We start from the raw sequence: 16,936 nt of genomic DNA on the forward strand, positions 1-16,936 counted from the left end.
ATACAATCTAATTATTATTGATAAAAAACAATACGATTAAATTAACATTTTAATTCCGCCTTTTTAATCCAATGCTGTGTTACCGCCTTTTTATTGAAGCAACAGCCACTGGACACCGGACTTAACAGCTCATGTTTGTTTCCCCCTCTCTCCTGAAGCCAAAGTGGCTTCAGCACTGCAGCCTATGTGGCATACATGACCCATTTTTTTTTTAAATTATTATACTATGATTCTTGCCACTTTTCTCATAGAAAAGATCTAATAATTCCGAGGTAATTGTGTCATAATTCTGAGAAAAGAGCTTACAATACTGAGAAAAGATCTCATTAGCCTAATTATAATGATCTCGATAAACCCGGGCGGAGATGATGTTATGCTTGTAGAGGCATTTCACTGAAGGCCAACATTACACAGCCGTTTCTCTCAGCGACAATGAAAGGTGCAATGCCCATAGTCAGTATTCTGTATGACTTCTGTACAGTGTAGCCTAGGTATGCAGCCTTTAAATACTGATATGTTTCATTATTTTTTATTTGGCTACTTAAATTAATAATACATGTGTATTCACTCATTGGGTGCGACAATTAAAGACAAATAAATTGAATTAAATCTATTTCTACACTAAACTTTCGCACTTTTATTTTGAAGGCTAAAAGCCCAGCCGAAAGTATTCTTCTCTGGTTATTCTGGCGACTTTGACAGAATTCTGAGATATTTCCTCAGAAGAGAAGTCAGCCCGGTTTTTCCAATTAATGACATCTTTGCTCAGAATTATGATACAATCACCTCAGAATTGTGAGATATTGTTTCAGAATTATGAGAAAAATGGGAGTAACGTTCAGAAAACCTATGATTTTTAATGAAATGACCAATCAATAAAGTTCATGAACAGCAGTCAAACAAAGTGGCTGCTTAGCCTCTCATACTGATAGGCTACTCTTAGCCTATCAGTATGAGAGTTGATTTTTGGTTAGGACAATATGTGTTACATAACGGCTTTGAAACGTCACTCAACCAATCAGAACTGATGGCCAGAACTATCATAGACAAAATAATGGCAACAGCACAGGACTTAAAGGAAGGGTATCTTTTGCTTTTTCAGCAATTTTATATAATTACCTGGTGTCTATAAATACATCTGTTAAGTTTTTTTCAGTAAAAATCTTTTAGTTATAGCTTTAGCTATTCACTTCCCAGTGTTTGTTTCCCACCTACAAGAAAATAGGTCGTTTTACATGAGGGCTTCTTTTGCTAATGAGCTACTGCTCTGATTGGCTGGCCATTCTGGAAGGCCCGTGCTTCTCTTAGCGCTGATTGGTTGATTTCAGACAGTCCAGTGTCTACATAGACACTGTAGCAAAATCTGACTGGCTTGTACAAGGGGGCGTGTTTTATAGTTGGTGACTCTGGGGAAATGTTTTTTTTTACTGTGATTACTTCACACCTCCAAGAACCAAAATCACCATAAATACTAAGAATTGCCACATCCTCGGATACCCCTCCTTTAAACTTTGAAGAAATATCACAGTTACAGAGGCAGACACAGGTGAGTCATTATGGTGAATGCCAACTGTCAGCTTTAAAAGAGGTCTGACAGTCAGCCCTTTCATATGTGACTTTCATATGTAACAGAGATCAAACGAAGCCAAAGGCCAAACATGCAAACTGCAAGTCACAGTGACTGCAAGTCAAAGCTCACTGACAGGGATGGATGGACACTTAGCAGGATAGTTGCCAAATACGACAAAACAATGCCTCAGAAATGACCACAGCATTGAGTCAAAACCTCTGTGACACAGTTTCAACAAAACAATGTAGGTTTCTGTTGAGACATGCAACAGCGTTTCACAAAGCTCGTGTTTAAAGCAGCGCTGCCATTCGGAAACCTGCTGTATCCAACGCCAACATACAGACCACAGACGCATAACCTGGTGTAAGGAGCACAAAACCTGGATGTCTGTGCAATGGGAAAAAGTACTATGGTCTGATGAGTCATCTTTTGCAACTTTGCAAATTTATTGCCAGTCCTACTACTTGCTGAGTGAATAAACTAGAACATTATAGGCCTACTTGCCATACATGTTCAATTCATTCAGTCATGTCTCCATCTAAAAGTTAAAGTTACATTATCTTGTGATGCAGAAACATTACGATTTTTGCAATAACAATGTTCATGATGAAGACACTCAACTTGTTAATTTTAATTACACTAAATTATGCAATCAAAAGCATGAAGTCAAATTTGAACCTGCCTCATCCATTTCTATATGCTTCAGTTAGTGATTTCCTACATTTCCCAAAATACCTTTCGACAACCCCCAGGGAATGTGCCTGAACCTATTACCTGAACTTGTTGCATCCAGCTGCTGGTTTTTGTGGAGGGAGAAATGCCGATAGCAAGAAAGCGAGTTTTTCCAGTGAAGAAAAAGTGAGACTCGCACCGCTTACTCAAAATGTAACATGTCTTGTGGCTGCATTGCATTATGGTCTATTGAGACGGCTGTCTGTGGAGAGATTGGCATTTCTCCCTGTGTGATTGTTCAGTGTCGGTGCAACACGAGTCTAGAAAGAAACCCTTGCTCTTTGATTCTGATGGACTGACACCAAAACCTGACGGTTACCACTGATGTTTTACATTGTTGAAAAATATTCTGCTGTTAAACTCCATTGTAGTTGCACTGGAAATATTTCGACATGACATCACGTTGTTGATGTCCACAGCAATAAAAAAACAAAAGGACCCAGAAATGCAAGATACATCACCAACGCTGTTTTTTAAAAACCCAGTTCAAGGTGGATTTTCACTCTAACTTCTTGCGGCAGACCTGTTATAATTCAGTTACTACAGGCCACAAGCAACACATTATTTCATTGCATCTCAGGTCGGGGTCTGGTAAAGCACTTCAGGTTTTGTCAGGGTTTCTGCACAAATTAGATTTTAGATAACTTTCCATTACGGCATCATGAAGAGGTGCAGTCTTCCTGTGAATTCACCCTAAAGCTAAACTGGCAAAACAAAAACAGCTTGTGTAAAACAATAGAATCCATAACAACCTCATTATATTATGTACAAATATGTACACAAATATGTACACTACACTTTGATGACACAGTGACACTTGAGAATTAATGGCTGTAGCCAACTGCCTCCAATTTAGTTATGTGCAATCATTAAATTTTTATTATATCACTTGTTCAACTATTTTTCAGCTTTTTTCCCCTAATCAAAATTGCTGTTTTTTCAACATGTGGGCAATGGGCAGTACTTGAACTACTAAGACCTCACTTTGGTTTAGAGCTTTCCGGGTGTAACATAAAAGCACTATTGTACCAAAACACTTGACAGAACGCATGAGCAGAAAAGAGCTGTTGTTTTCTTAAGTGCAGAAACCAGATAAAGCTAGTGATATTGATATAATACTGTATGCATACGATGGGACTGAAAAATGAGTACCCGTTCTATATTTAACAGATCCCGTTTAATTTGTGGATATGAATTCAGGAAGCAGTTTACAAGATACCCTTAATTCAACATGCAGTGACCATAAAGACACATCACAAAGATGTTAAAGGTGTGAGGATAAGATTAGACCAAGCCAGATAGGCAGTTTTGTGTTTCACAGTGATTATTAGTGTTGTAGTTATTCACAAAAATCATTCTAAAAATCCTGTGAAAGGCTGTGTTCTGACACAGAACAATCAAATATATAAAACAGAAAAATAATGATAACCCTGTTTGGAAGAGTGGAATTTGTGATAGTGGGTATACAAAAACGTACAAAGGGGAGGCATTCCAACAACTGAAAACAGTGTTCATAATTCACTCCAGAAGTCATTTAAAATCAAGTTCATACATGTATGCACTGTTGTCCTTGTATGAGCTGTGGCATCCACAGTCTGATCCACACTGCAGGTTAAAAAAAAGAAAAAGTCTGAGGGCTTGGGATGCGGCAGCCATGTCATCTCCAGTGGCTTCTCCAGTTGGCACAGTCAATCCGGGAAAAAAAAAAAACTCATCTGTGGCAGTCTTCCAGAGGAAAGTACCACTCAGAGGTCTCAGAAAAGATCTCAGTTGCTTCTCATCAAACAGAAATGCGGCACCCAAGAGGCCTCTCGTACCAAACTAGAGCTCACCATAGCAGAGTGAAGCAGCACGTTGAGAATATAGTTACATATACAGATGAAGCCCTTAAGTCTACTTTGGTACCCATATTATCCTACAATAACCCATTTACATTGCTTCACTAAGTTACAAAACTGTAGAAAATACTGTCTTTACAACCAGGTCCTCAAAGGTTTAAACAGATTAAAAAATGATACTGTCTGATGGCACATAAGGTTCACTTGGGACAGTCTCACGTGATGTGCTGTAAAGACGAGGACACCTTTCCATCATTTAGGTCGTCTTGGCAAGGGGAGTGCACCACTATCGCCATTTCTAAATGCTTTCAAAGCATATGACATAAAATTACCTCAACAAAGAATCCACTTTGAAAACAAACCATTTCACTGTGCTATGCTTTAAAAATGTAATTCAACTATATAAAAACTCCAAAGTACTGTACAAAATAGAAACATCAGGGAGAAAGTCTGCTCTTTCTTTTGATAAGGCACAATATCATACATGTATTCCTCGTGATTAGCACTGTCCACCATCTTCTGGTCTTCAGACATAGGCCCCCAAAGCTGCGTGGAACTCTGTGAGACACTGAACCAGCTGCTGAAACTTCGGCCTCTCCTCTGGGTCCAGCGCCCAGCAACAAGCCATTACTGCAAACCTAGAGAAGGGAAACAAAAAAGAATTTGTCCACAAGCAATTTTGACAAATGGTTTGTTCCAAAGAGAAAGTAATGGTGATTGAATTAATTTTTCCCATATCTTAATGCGTGTTGAGCTGAGGCACCTAAGGACGTGCCGTAACAAACACGTCTACAGTACAAGTTGTAAAGGACCTGCCTGTACAATACCGATAAAGAAATGAGATATAATCACTTGTTTATCAATACTTAATCTTAAAAGTTCTACTTTGCAACCTGTAATATTTTGGAAAAGGAAGCAATCAACTCACCACCTATTGTATTTAGGAGGAAACGTGTTCTGTTATTCAACAGACTGTTCAACAGTCTTTCCCTGGGTTTGCCTTTACTGCAAATACGGCCGTCACTTTTTCCAAAAATTGAATTCACACAAAGTCATTATCAGGTGAAATTAATTTTTATTCATTCAAAACTCTGCAGCAGAAAAGAAATCACATATCAACTCAGGTGTCACTGGTTTAATTAATTTGTCTGCTGCTATATGACGTAGGCTCTACATCAAACCGTCACCCTACCTATGAATGAGTGATTTTGATTACTTATGCTGTCTAACTAGGGAGAACAAGCTGCTTTTCCAAAGCTGCATTCTGATTGAAAAGCCAAGTAATGGATGGGTTCCACTGTGCAACACACGCTCATTTACTGCAACCTCATCACGCACACTGACAAAACAATGAAACTACCCAGCTATGCATCAACCTTGTAGAGTAACACTGATATTCTGATCACTCAGTTTTTTTGTATAGAGTAATTCATGAGGCTTAGGTTGAGTCACTGAAGGGGAAAGTTATAAAATCAGGTTTTTCATCGCTGAACTTCTGTTGTTTGAGGAGATTTGAGACACTTTCTAACATTGAAAAAAGTGACAGCCTAGTTGGAAATGTGATATTGGGGAATGTGCCTGTAAATTATGCAGTTTTGGGCAAATGACACCTCTGGCCTTTGTAAATCCTGGCCAGCTCTGCAATAGCTGCTCCATCACCCTGGCAGGATGTTGATAAGCTTCACTCTGACAGCAACACTGGTAGCTGCTGGACATCTGAATTTGATTCGGCTACCCTATTATACAAACAATGTCTCACGAACGGCAGGCTTAATTTGGAGGGGGTCTGCAATAACAAGCCTGGCTGCAGCTGAACTCTCACACACTTGGCTCACTGTAGAGGTTTACAAATTTGCATTATGTATTTATGTTGATAACAACCACGAGAATGACCAAGAGTACACACAAAGAGGCCCACATATTTCCTCTTCATGCTTCGCAGCAGAGATGGCTAGCAGTTACATGCCCTGCTTTTGGGTGCGTGACTGTGGCATTTTCATCAGATCATTGATGAACTGCACATGTCTGAACTGACAGCGGTAGTAACCTTTACAGGCCAACTGATAACCTTGTCAATTACTTTAACTGTCATGTACTTGAACCTGTGGTGGTAACCCCTATTGGGCTGCAGATGATGAGCATTAACTCCTTGTTACCATTTCATTACAATGAATGATTGCAAGAACTACTGCAATTGTTTGGGAGGCGCTTTATGTGCCTCTCTTTCTGCAGAGGAATCACTTTCATGGTGTGTTAAGATGATAATGTAGCCTATAACTACAACAACGGATTTTACAAAGTCTTTTGATGATAAAAGTTTGCCAATTAATTTGCATGATTTCTTGATTAAAAACAAAGATGAGTTGTCTTTATTCCATGTACTTGATGATTGCAATGAATTGTGTGTTGTGTAAGGTGTGTCATTTTACAATATTAGACTGTTTGATTTAGGTTTTGCATATTTTCTGTTGGACTTCACTGCTGTAAGTCGGTTTAATCTTTCGTTGAGAAGGTAATGTTACCCTAGTAAGCCTTTCTTACTGTTGTTTGGTGTGGGGTGTTTTTGTTACTGTTCAGCTTGGTAACTGACAGCTATAGTTAGTGGGTGTGTGTGTGTGTGTGTGTGTGTGTGTGTGTGTGTGTGTGTGTGTGTGTGTGTGTGTGTATGTGTGTGTATGTGCGTGCGCTTACTTTGATCTGTGCAGGCCAGTGTATGTGTATTAGGGACTGGGATGAGGTAAAGCAACTTACAGTTCATCTGGACAGTTGATTGGTTGTGCTATTCTGTACCCATCCTTCAGGTAGGCCGACATCTCGAAAGGATCAATGTCGACGTAGGGGGTCTGGCCCAGAGTCATCAGCTCCCACAGGGTCACTCCAAAGGCCCACTGTGAAAACAGGACACACTGCAGGCTAGATGGACATCGAGACTACCTTACCAGTCTGGAGTGTTTTCATTTACTACATTTCTTAGAGAGGAACAACACAAGCTAATCCCATAGTTAGGATGCCATTTCCCAAATATTTGCATTGATTTAAAGAGTGTTGTCATTAAACAGGATAAATATACACCAGGATTTCTCTCCGGAGTGCAGAAGGCCAATGGTGCCGACTTGTATTCAAGGCACAAAATGTTCCACAGAAACAATGCAAGGAAATTATGCTGAAAAATTATACTGAATATAAATCATTGTTTTAAAAGTTTTGTTAGGGGCTTGAAAGTAAACACCAGGGTGGCCTAGTGTTTAGGGAGAGGTCCTGGGTTCAAGCCTCCATGTCAGCGAGGGTTCGCCCTGAAAGTGTTGTCGAGCTGACCCTGCGCTCTGACCTCCCTGCAGGGGACAAATGAAAGGAGACTTTCCCTACGGGTGTTAACAATCATTGTTATTATTAAACCCTATCCCACTGGAAAAGGTCATGCTTGAGAACTGAAGTAGTTACAGTAGTTGTTGACCTATACATATCGGCCACTTCCACTAATTTAGAATGTTGGGACTCAAGCCAATGATCCAATTACCTCAGCTAAAACTGTCCGGCGCTTCATAACCTGACAATGCACAGAACGCAGCTACTGATCCCTTGAGAGACCAACTTACTGTTAGGTTAGTGTGTCATAACCTTTTCCTGAGGTGAGATGAGGCCTTTAAAAGGAAGTGAAGGGAGTGCTAGTGGACAGAGGGCATAGTGATGAATAGGGAGGGTTTCTCCAGAGGAAAAACACGCTGTACGGTAATCCACCCGGTTTCCGCATCATTCCCTAGACCACTGCCAGCATTCCCAAGTAGGCGTCAACTTGTCAATAGTCACTTTCTCACTCTGTTCTGCTTGGGGATCCAGTGTGCGTAACCACTGACATAAGGTAAGGGTATGGAGTATTTATGTGCTTAACACTGGTACTTGTAATGCATCTATCATATTCCGTAGCCTGAGTTACTTCACTGGATTTCCTCCGAAGTGTAGTTGTCTGTTTATGCCAGGCCTCTCTTTATCGTCGGTGCAGACGGGGCGATTGCCAAGCATGATGACCATAGTAGGAATGCAAAGGGGTGGGGGCATGTCTGGCTGGGGCACACTGCCTGTCTGCGTGGTGTCTCAAAGGACCTGTGAAGCTCCGCTATTGTCTATGGGAGCACTCCCTTTGTCATCCTGAGACAGGACAGAGGGAACAGCCGGAAACACACTGTGCTCAACACCATACCTCCCTTCCCTCTGACACTGAGACCGGGCTTCTAAGAATGGCTTGAATATAAGTGGTGCCATTTCCTGCATCACCCTGTCTCTATCACACTTCCCGATACATCCATTATCTATCAAAAAATGATAAAGGTTAAATGAGGTTAAAGAGATTTAAAGTGTCTGGTGATGAATATACAGTATATACAGTACATAGAGACTAGAAGGCGGAGGCTGAAAGGTTGCGTTGCAGGGAGTGAACTGTATATTTGGAGTTGATGCTCTCACCACGTCGCTGGCACTAGAAAAGTCATTGTTGAGCAGGCTTTCCAGGGCCATCCAGCGGACAGGCCGGTTCTCATTGTCCCCCAGACAGTGGTAATCCATAGGAAACAGGTCCCGGGCAAGGGCGTTGTCGGTGATCTTCACCTGCATGTTGTCGTCAATGCTGTCGACAGGAAGAGAAAGGCATTCTCTTTAATTAGTATGCAAGTTCCAAACAGAGATAAACTGAAGGTTACACAAAAGAACTAGAGACAAACAACAACCTGAGAACGGAAATGAGAAATGTAAGCTGGGTCATGAACACTTACACACAGTTCCTGGCAGCTAGGTCTTTATGTATGACCTCCCTGCGAGCCAGGTAGCTCATCCCACACGCAATTTGGATGGCCATGTAAACCAAGTCTTGTTGAGAGACCGCCTGAAAGTAAATAAGGGAGATAATTTACACTTGAAGCAGAGATAGAAAAAACAAAAGTGAGAGCATATCTGACATTTTTTTACTGTGGTATTGTGAAAACTTCTTAACATAACGCCTAGTTCAGACTACAAGACTGTTAAAGTCTTGCCCAACAAGAGCAGTTCAGACAAAATGACTGGTCATCTAGCCGTCCCAATGTAGTCGTCTAGCCGTCCCATATTTACATTGCATTGTATTTTGAAGTGACACTACTACAAGGTTAACATTGCTGAAGACTTCTTTCAATAAATTTGTAATTGCATACTTATGTGGACTGATCCAGACACATTGACATTTTATATGAGGTACAGTATATTCCTCCAAATAAAATTATATAGCAGCTTATCAAAAGTGGAGCAATTGGAGATGGGAATCTTACTGATATAAACTCCCACTGTACGCGAGTGGGAGTTGTTAAAAGTAACTTCTCTTCCAGTTAATTCTCTTTTTCTTCCGCCTTTGCCAGGGTCACTCTCAGATTTCAGTCTCAGCGAGTCTTGGACCATTTCACACTACACACGTCCGAACACACTAGGCCAGACAAAACCAGACATGTTTGAAAAAATCATGTCGGGCTAAAGGGCCAAAGTTGGCAGTCTTGAACCCATTCACACGATGGGATAATCTGTGCGTAGTACCGGACCAGAGTGCCCGCCCCCAGCCTGACTAACACCAATGGTCCAGTTGGGCTTAGAATTGGCATTAAAATTGTCTAGTGTGACCTAGGGCTTAAGGTGACATTTTCACTGCTCCTGAGTGCAAATGACCTGAATCAAATGGCTCAGAAAATCCATTAAAAAGATTTGAGCTAGGGTATGACGTGAAAGAAAATGGTTTTGTTCTTGCAGCTGCTGAATATGGTCTTATGGACAAAGCAGGCCTCATACAGACCAGCAAGCCTGTATGAGAAATGTCTAACCACTGAACAGAGAAAAATCCCTGACTGGTGCAGGATAGGACAACAATCAGCAAAGTTAGGCAGGCCCTTGGGGTGCTTCTGACTCATTAAATGTGTAGCCAGGATTAGCTAGACATGTAAGCTGCAATTTTGAGACAATTTGCTGAAGCTTGGCTTTATGTATTTAAACATCCTGTACAGCACAAAAGACAACAGAAAGACACTGATGTGATAATGTTCCTGAAGGAGCATCACCTTGCTTATGTGCAACGTTTTGTTTTTATATAATCATGTCCAATGCAGATGCAGTCAACTGTATGAACAGGCTTAGACACACGCAGCAGAGATTTATGTCTGTTTAATGTGCTCCCCGCTTATCTGACAGTGTGATCCAACTCATATTAACTGAACCCTACAACATGAGGGAAAACAAGGTCTTGGCAATCTATGACAAACCTTTTAAGGCAACAACCTAGGCGTAATTTAGATTGTGGAGCTGGTATAGCCAGTGATGCTCTGTATGTCCACCATGTGAAAGAGGATATGAACACTGTTAAATTGTCAGTGGAAAAATTACAACTATCAGGTTTCCTATACTTTTTCACTGATGAAAAAAAAAAGTTTTCCAAGACTTCTCCATGGCCCCTGTACAGATTTCCATGACCTAACCATCAATTGTACTATCACAATGTAAACTTTGTACAACAATGATAACATTTATCAGTAGTGTGTGTACATTTTGTTTAGTTATTAAATATAGAGCTCAATCAGAAATAAAATTAAACAGGACAAGGCGTTTGTGGCTTGTGCTGCAAAACAGACTTAAACAGACATATACTACTACCGTCATAGTTTTGTCACTTTGAGATCAACAACCACAATGTCAGCACAATTTTAACTACACAACCAGCAATTAAGTATATTTTCTTTCAACAGTGAGGTCTTTATCAGCTGATAAAAAAAATATCAAGCTCTGCGCTTCGTAAATTCAGAACTTTAGCTAAGCTCTTAGCTATAATTTACAACAGGCCTAGTCTAGATAAGATCTGACAATTATAGAGTAAACATCAGCAAACAATATGAAAGACAAAAACTGCTCACAGGAAGGAATCCCTGCAAGAAACTACATTTGCCTGGCATGTTAACAAAGTACATAACCACTAGCATGAGTGCGCTGTTTCGGGCTAGCTAGCCATTTCAAACTGTTACCTAAGGCAGGAGCACAGAAAAGTTTTGGTATGGACAGGATGACTGTACACAGCCGCACAGGGTAGCCACCAATCAGAGGCTGTTTTGCAATCTCCCCACCAATAAATGAAATAAACAGAATCAATAACTTAATTTATCTACAGACGAGAAAGCTTTGAAAAGAAAAAACAAAAAAAAACTCAAGACTCTTTTCCTAAACCTTTCTCCCTTTCCAGGTCTGGAAAATGCATTTTTAAAATTCCATGACTTTTCCAGGGTTTCCAGGCGCATAGGAACCCTGAACTATGGAAAATGTAAAGATTTACTGAACAATTTTGGGCCTCACAGAGATACCTACAAAACCAGATGTTCACTTTCTGAATGAATGCCAGACTGTAATGTTATGCTCCCCCAATGCCTTCCAGACAGCTTTATCTCCCCCCTACTGTTACACTGATGATTTATAGCTTGATGTTTATTGCAACAGCACAAGGAAGAAGTAAATGACTATGTCTTTGTCAGCTTCTACAACTGCCAAAAGTACATAATGAGATTGCTGAGAATTAAAGTGGTGATGTGTTACCTGAAACTTTACAAAAGGGGTTTTGATTAATGCAAATGGATGGCAAGCTTCGTCTTGTGAAGTGTTTGCTACATCTCAAGGAACATTTTCCTCCTAAAGTGAGGGCTGTATTTTGGAGCTGATTGATTGGTTTGGATCTACAGTGTGGCTATGCCAAGTACATCAAAGACTCCCTGGGGTTAATCAGCACAAAAGCCTGATTGTCTTTGCATAGCAAATACAAATCCCTGCCCTGAGCATAGACTTTAAGACTACATTAAAAGTCCTGCTAATAACACTGTAAACAGTAGTTATTGGTAGGTGTTACTTGGTATTGATTGTTGAAAACACACAAAATGTTCTTTTAAGCTTGACAACAGGGTAGTAACATACTTTTCTTTATCTTTGCGCATTAAACTTAATAGCTCAATACATGGCTCAATGCACTGTAGAGTTGTGCTTGTGAAATTGACCGCTCCACCAGCTCCACCAGATGTATGCTGAGCCAGGACCTCACCTGTGGGTTGTTGGCCTCAGCTAACTTGCATTGCCGCAGGAACAGCTTGAGATTCCCCCAAGCCATGAAGGGCAACAGCACCATGGGCTTCTCTCCATCCTCCGTACACACGTGACTTATGGGCAACAAATTCCTGGAAAGAGGGAGAGGAGGACAACTCTTGTTACAGGAACAGTGTGAGGCAATTTGAGTGCGTATAATGTTAATATGGAAGAGCAGTCATCTGCTTGCGTGATAATGCCCTCAAAGCTGGTAGGGGAGGATGAAAGTGTGAGTTGGCAGGGGGGCATCCTAACTGTTGCCAAACTGGAAGAGGAAGTGTCTCTGAGACACGGCTCTCATTGACTCGCTGACCTCAAACATGGAAAGAGGAAGGTATGGGCCAATATTATGACGAACATGTCTGTCACAGAAAGAAATGGTCAGAAATTAGAGCACAGTGAATTTCTCAACTTCATGATAAATTTGGGGCCGAAATTTGCAGGACTAATACTACTGTAGCTTTAAATTAAATTCAACAATTCATTCAGAATATGGATACTACCATCAAAACAGACAATAGATCTATGTCAAATAGCTGATGATGTTAAAAATGCCACATGAGAATGACCCACAGTTATTTAAAAGAAGTCCACAGGAACTTCTCTGGAAGAATGACAGTGTTAGAGTAAACCACACTCCTTACTGCCAATTAAGTAAATAACTGGAACTGTCCAACTGTTGCACAAGCCCACAACCATGACAACAGAGAAACTAACAAAATTAGTATAACAACCATACATGCTGATATTGTGATTTCAGTTTGTTACCACTCACCTGTGATGAAGGCCACGAAGCTTGCAACTTTCGGTCAACATCATGGTCACCTGCACCTCAGACGCATGATCTGAGGAATTTCATGAGAGACAATAAGATCACACAGCTCCCACATATTAATAGAAACTAATAGAGAGAGAATATAAGATTCAAAACTAGAGAGAACTAGCAACATATACGCTTCCGTGGTTTGCATTTTCACAGCAAACCACGGAATGACTGAGCAGCGTTGTGCCAGGATACACTTGAATAAGTCTGTGACCCCATATAGGGTTATTTTTGTTTGTTTCACTCCCATGGGAGCTGCCACAAATTCTCTGTTAACAGTTACGTCATCTGTAGTGGGAAACTTGGGGGAAAAAAAAAATACTTTCGCCTAGCTCATTGAGATCCAATTTTTAATCTCTGCATGCAGCTTTCGCCACCGTTTGGTACTTATGGAAAGCAGTATTGTTTCCTGCCCCAGGGGCACATGAGGAGGAAGTGTAGTGCTTAACAATGCCAAGACTGGCATGGCTATTGTTCGCTGACTGGTATCCACCCCACCCTGAGTAAACATTAGAGAGAACAGAGAAGTCAGAGGGCAACTGGCAGAGAAAGCTGACATGCTGCAAACGAAGAGTCCGAAAGTACCACCGAAGGGATTCCTTTCACCAGCATGCAAACCTTATAGCCTAGTTAGAACTAGCAAGAAGCAGATGTTTAGGTGTCTATAGGATCTTTTTATTTTCAAAATTCTGTGCTTATCTTGTGGATTAAAACCATCTATGACCAACTGTTAAACCCATTAGAAAAGCCACCACTACTTCTGACAACTTTTGGTTAGCAGTCTGTGGGGATCTGCTGGTAAGAAAAGAGATATATCAGCATTAAGGTGTCTACAGTTCACACGGCACCTATGCTCATTTTCCCTGCCAGCCCCTCTATTTTTTACCCCTATTGCACATTAAAAAGGAAGATTGTGCCTGACGAAGATCTCTATGAGACGAAAATGTTGCAATGCCATTCAAATTATTGTGAGCCATCAATACAGTGCGCAGATTTTACCTATTTCTCTCTGTTAAAATTTTTTGATCCAGCACCTGTAATAAGTTTTTGTGACTTTTTTCTACTTTATTCATTCAACTGTACATTATAGCCATAAAGAATGGAGTGCATACCTTTCACTGTTTTCACAAAGACCTGCTTTTCCTTGCTGGGGTCCTTCTCATCCAAGAGCACGCCATGAAAGATGCGGCCAAATGTGCCTGTGAAAGACAAACCATAGATTTTATTTGAGGAAAAGGGCAAGAGGGAGAGCCAGAAGCATCTCATTCATGGATCAAAATGTCACCTCACTCACTGGCTGCCATGCCTGGCTGCTCCGTGGACAGAGGTGGACAGGCTTTTTATTCTTATTTTACACTGCTTTATCCCTTACTGGAAGAACTCTCATTCACAAGAGCCAAAACAAAAGCTGTTCACTTGACCTCAGACAACCATTCACGAGGTAGAACTATTCAGATATACATGCGATGTTGAAAGGCACAGTGAGCACGTTCATCACCTCCTTTGTCTAAACTGACTGCCTCTGGAGTCTACGCTTCGCTGAGGTAAACTGCCATTTAAGAGCATAAACCATCAACATAAACTTAAAAAAATCTGAGCCCCAAGGCCAACATGGCTCTGTGTTTCAACAGGAGTGGCGACGAGGAATAACAACAGGGTTAGTGTTTAACCGTCTCCCTCACACCCCTACCTTCTCTGCCATGCCTGTCCGGACCTGCTAGCTCTCAAGAGCAGAACCCTACACTGAGTTCAACCTTCTCTGAGACTCACTCTTGTATGTCTTGTGATTTGTTGTTTCTTGGCCACTATCTTTCTTTGTTTTATAATACTATTCATTTCATTTATCTATTTTGTTATTTATTTTAATCGCTGTTATGTGTGGATTCCAGGAAGACTAGCTGACTGCACTGTCATAAACCTACAGAGTATCCTGATTATGAAGTTACTTTGACCCTCATGGCTGCTCTATATATCGCGAGTGCCAATATTTACATAAAAATAAAGACAGGTCTAGGACAGAAGAGAACTGAAATCCAACCTTAAAGGATGTGATGTAAACTCTAATAAATGATAAGAGAGTGACTAAACAAAAAAATACTAATGCAAAGAACAGCGCTGAGGTGATTCATTGGTCAAACTGATTGGACGTGTTCCAGCAGCTTTGGCCAAAACAACTTTACTTGCACAAGGCAAGGTGAAAAGGTGAGGTCTCCAGAGTGGGAAACTGAAGCATAACAGTCCAACAATTGTCCAACAACATTCAAATACAAATTTAATCACCACACCCATCCAATGCACACTTTGTTACCACTCAGTAATGACACAATCTGTGAGGTTGACTTGAGGGTCCGGGTTCAGTGAATTCAGAGAATGCAGAATAATACCAAAAATAAGTAGTAACAAATTGAATGAATGAATGCACACATTGATAGCCAGCCAGATATAAAGATAGATAATCCCAAACACAATAGAAGCTATAAAGCTGTTGACCAGCTTGTGGGGAGGCCAAGAGTAGTGACCATGAAGCGGTTTTGTTTGCTCAAGAATGTGAGCCAGTAATGAGAGATACTGCTGCTTGTTGCGTCAACACGTCACCTCACCAGCTTAGGGATGGGTCATAAAAAAAATTATATTTGAATATGTGTGAATCTAGCCACACTTTGTTTTTTACTGAGTTACTAAATTATTTTAACAGAGTTAACAAACTATGTTCAGATCAAACGGCTGGGTAAGAGCAATGGCCGTACTCCAGCCCCTAGAGGGCTTTTGGTATCATTTATTTGGTGTCTCTCTTGCGTTGTTTTGTATTCATCCTCAGGTAGCCATTACGTCATTAACAAAGCCACACAAAAGCCCAGTGTGGGCAAACTTCCAGAAAGAAAAATGCAATCTTGTTCAGTGGAAGGTACCATGACTCTATCACAACAATGCTGATGAAACATCTCAAAAAGCATCCAGCTATCTCTACAAGGATCTCTAAGAGGAAAATGGACCTAGCCAAACACACACACAGACAGACAGATTCTCATACCAAGAAAGAAACTTAAGCAAATAAAGCCCAGTTTTGTGTTATAATTGAAAAGTTGATGATAATCATTGCAAACATTTTAAACAATTTAAAGATAGACCAACAGTCTGAAAACTGTAGTGAGGAATAACTAGCTCGCCGCTTTTTATTCTGATATGATCTCACCATAATGTACTGTCTGGCTCATTAAGCCTCATCTGACTAAACAACATTATATAAAGTAAACTCCTGAATTTTTCTTGCATCTGTCTCCAAATCTGTAAGCTCAAGGATAGCCACTATTCACAATTGTTGACAGGTGCTACTGGAAGCTGGTCACAGTAAGAATCGTAGGATATTGAGCAAATAGCTAATATGGTTTTCCCCTACTAACCATTACGACCACAGCCACTTCATCAAAACCCTCCCTCCCTCCCCCTCCCTCTCTCTCTTACACACACAAACACAAAGTGTCCTGGGCCTAAGCAGGGGAAAGATGGAAAACAAACTGTATGATAGAGAAAAGTGTTTTTTAATTTAATTGGTGTGAATTGTAGTTGTAAACCTACGATCAATACTTCTTGGAAGAGACAATAGTAGAGACAATGGACAAGAGTGCGGCAAGACTTTCTGAACCATGCACTCCAATCAACAGCTGAGCATACATAATTCTGTTCTTGCTTTTCTGTCGGCATGTGTCATCTTTCTACTCAGACTTGTCCTTGGCAATAAATTGTTGACAAAACTTTGTTTAAAATGAACCAATTCACCCAACAGTGTTTGAGAAGCAACTTCCATTTTGCTGTCTGGCAACTCCTTTCAGCTTTACAAACATTTATTATCTA

General features: G+C 40.6%; 1 protein-coding gene across 2 annotated transcripts in view; it reads right to left on the minus strand.

Moving 5' to 3' along the window:
- Positions 1-3,473: 3,473 nt before the first annotated feature.
- Positions 3,474-16,936, minus strand: part of ryk (receptor like tyrosine kinase) — a 46,874-nt gene continuing 33,411 nt past the window's right edge. For both annotated transcript variants that reach the window (XM_071517584.1, XM_071517583.1), the window contains 7 exons: positions 14,197-14,283; positions 13,037-13,106; positions 12,221-12,353; positions 8,907-9,016; positions 8,602-8,761; positions 6,892-7,028; positions 3,474-4,778 (listed from right to left, as the gene is read on the minus strand). In XM_071517584.1, coding sequence (XP_071373685.1) covers positions 4,667-4,778; positions 6,892-7,028; positions 8,602-8,761; positions 8,907-9,016; positions 12,221-12,353; positions 13,037-13,106; positions 14,197-14,283 — 809 coding nt within the window. In that variant the 3' untranslated portion in view covers positions 3,474-4,666. The remainder of the gene's footprint in view (positions 4,779-6,891; positions 7,029-8,601; positions 8,762-8,906; positions 9,017-12,220; positions 12,354-13,036; positions 13,107-14,196; positions 14,284-16,936) is intronic.

The sequence above is a fragment of the Centroberyx affinis genome, unplaced genomic scaffold, assembly GCF_046629955.1.
Source record: "Centroberyx affinis isolate AG114_WGS23_722 - 3 ecotype Tasmania unplaced genomic scaffold, CSIRO-AGI_Caff_v1 ptg000503l_1, whole genome shotgun sequence".
NCBI lineage: Eukaryota > Metazoa > Chordata > Actinopteri > Beryciformes > Berycidae > Centroberyx > Centroberyx affinis.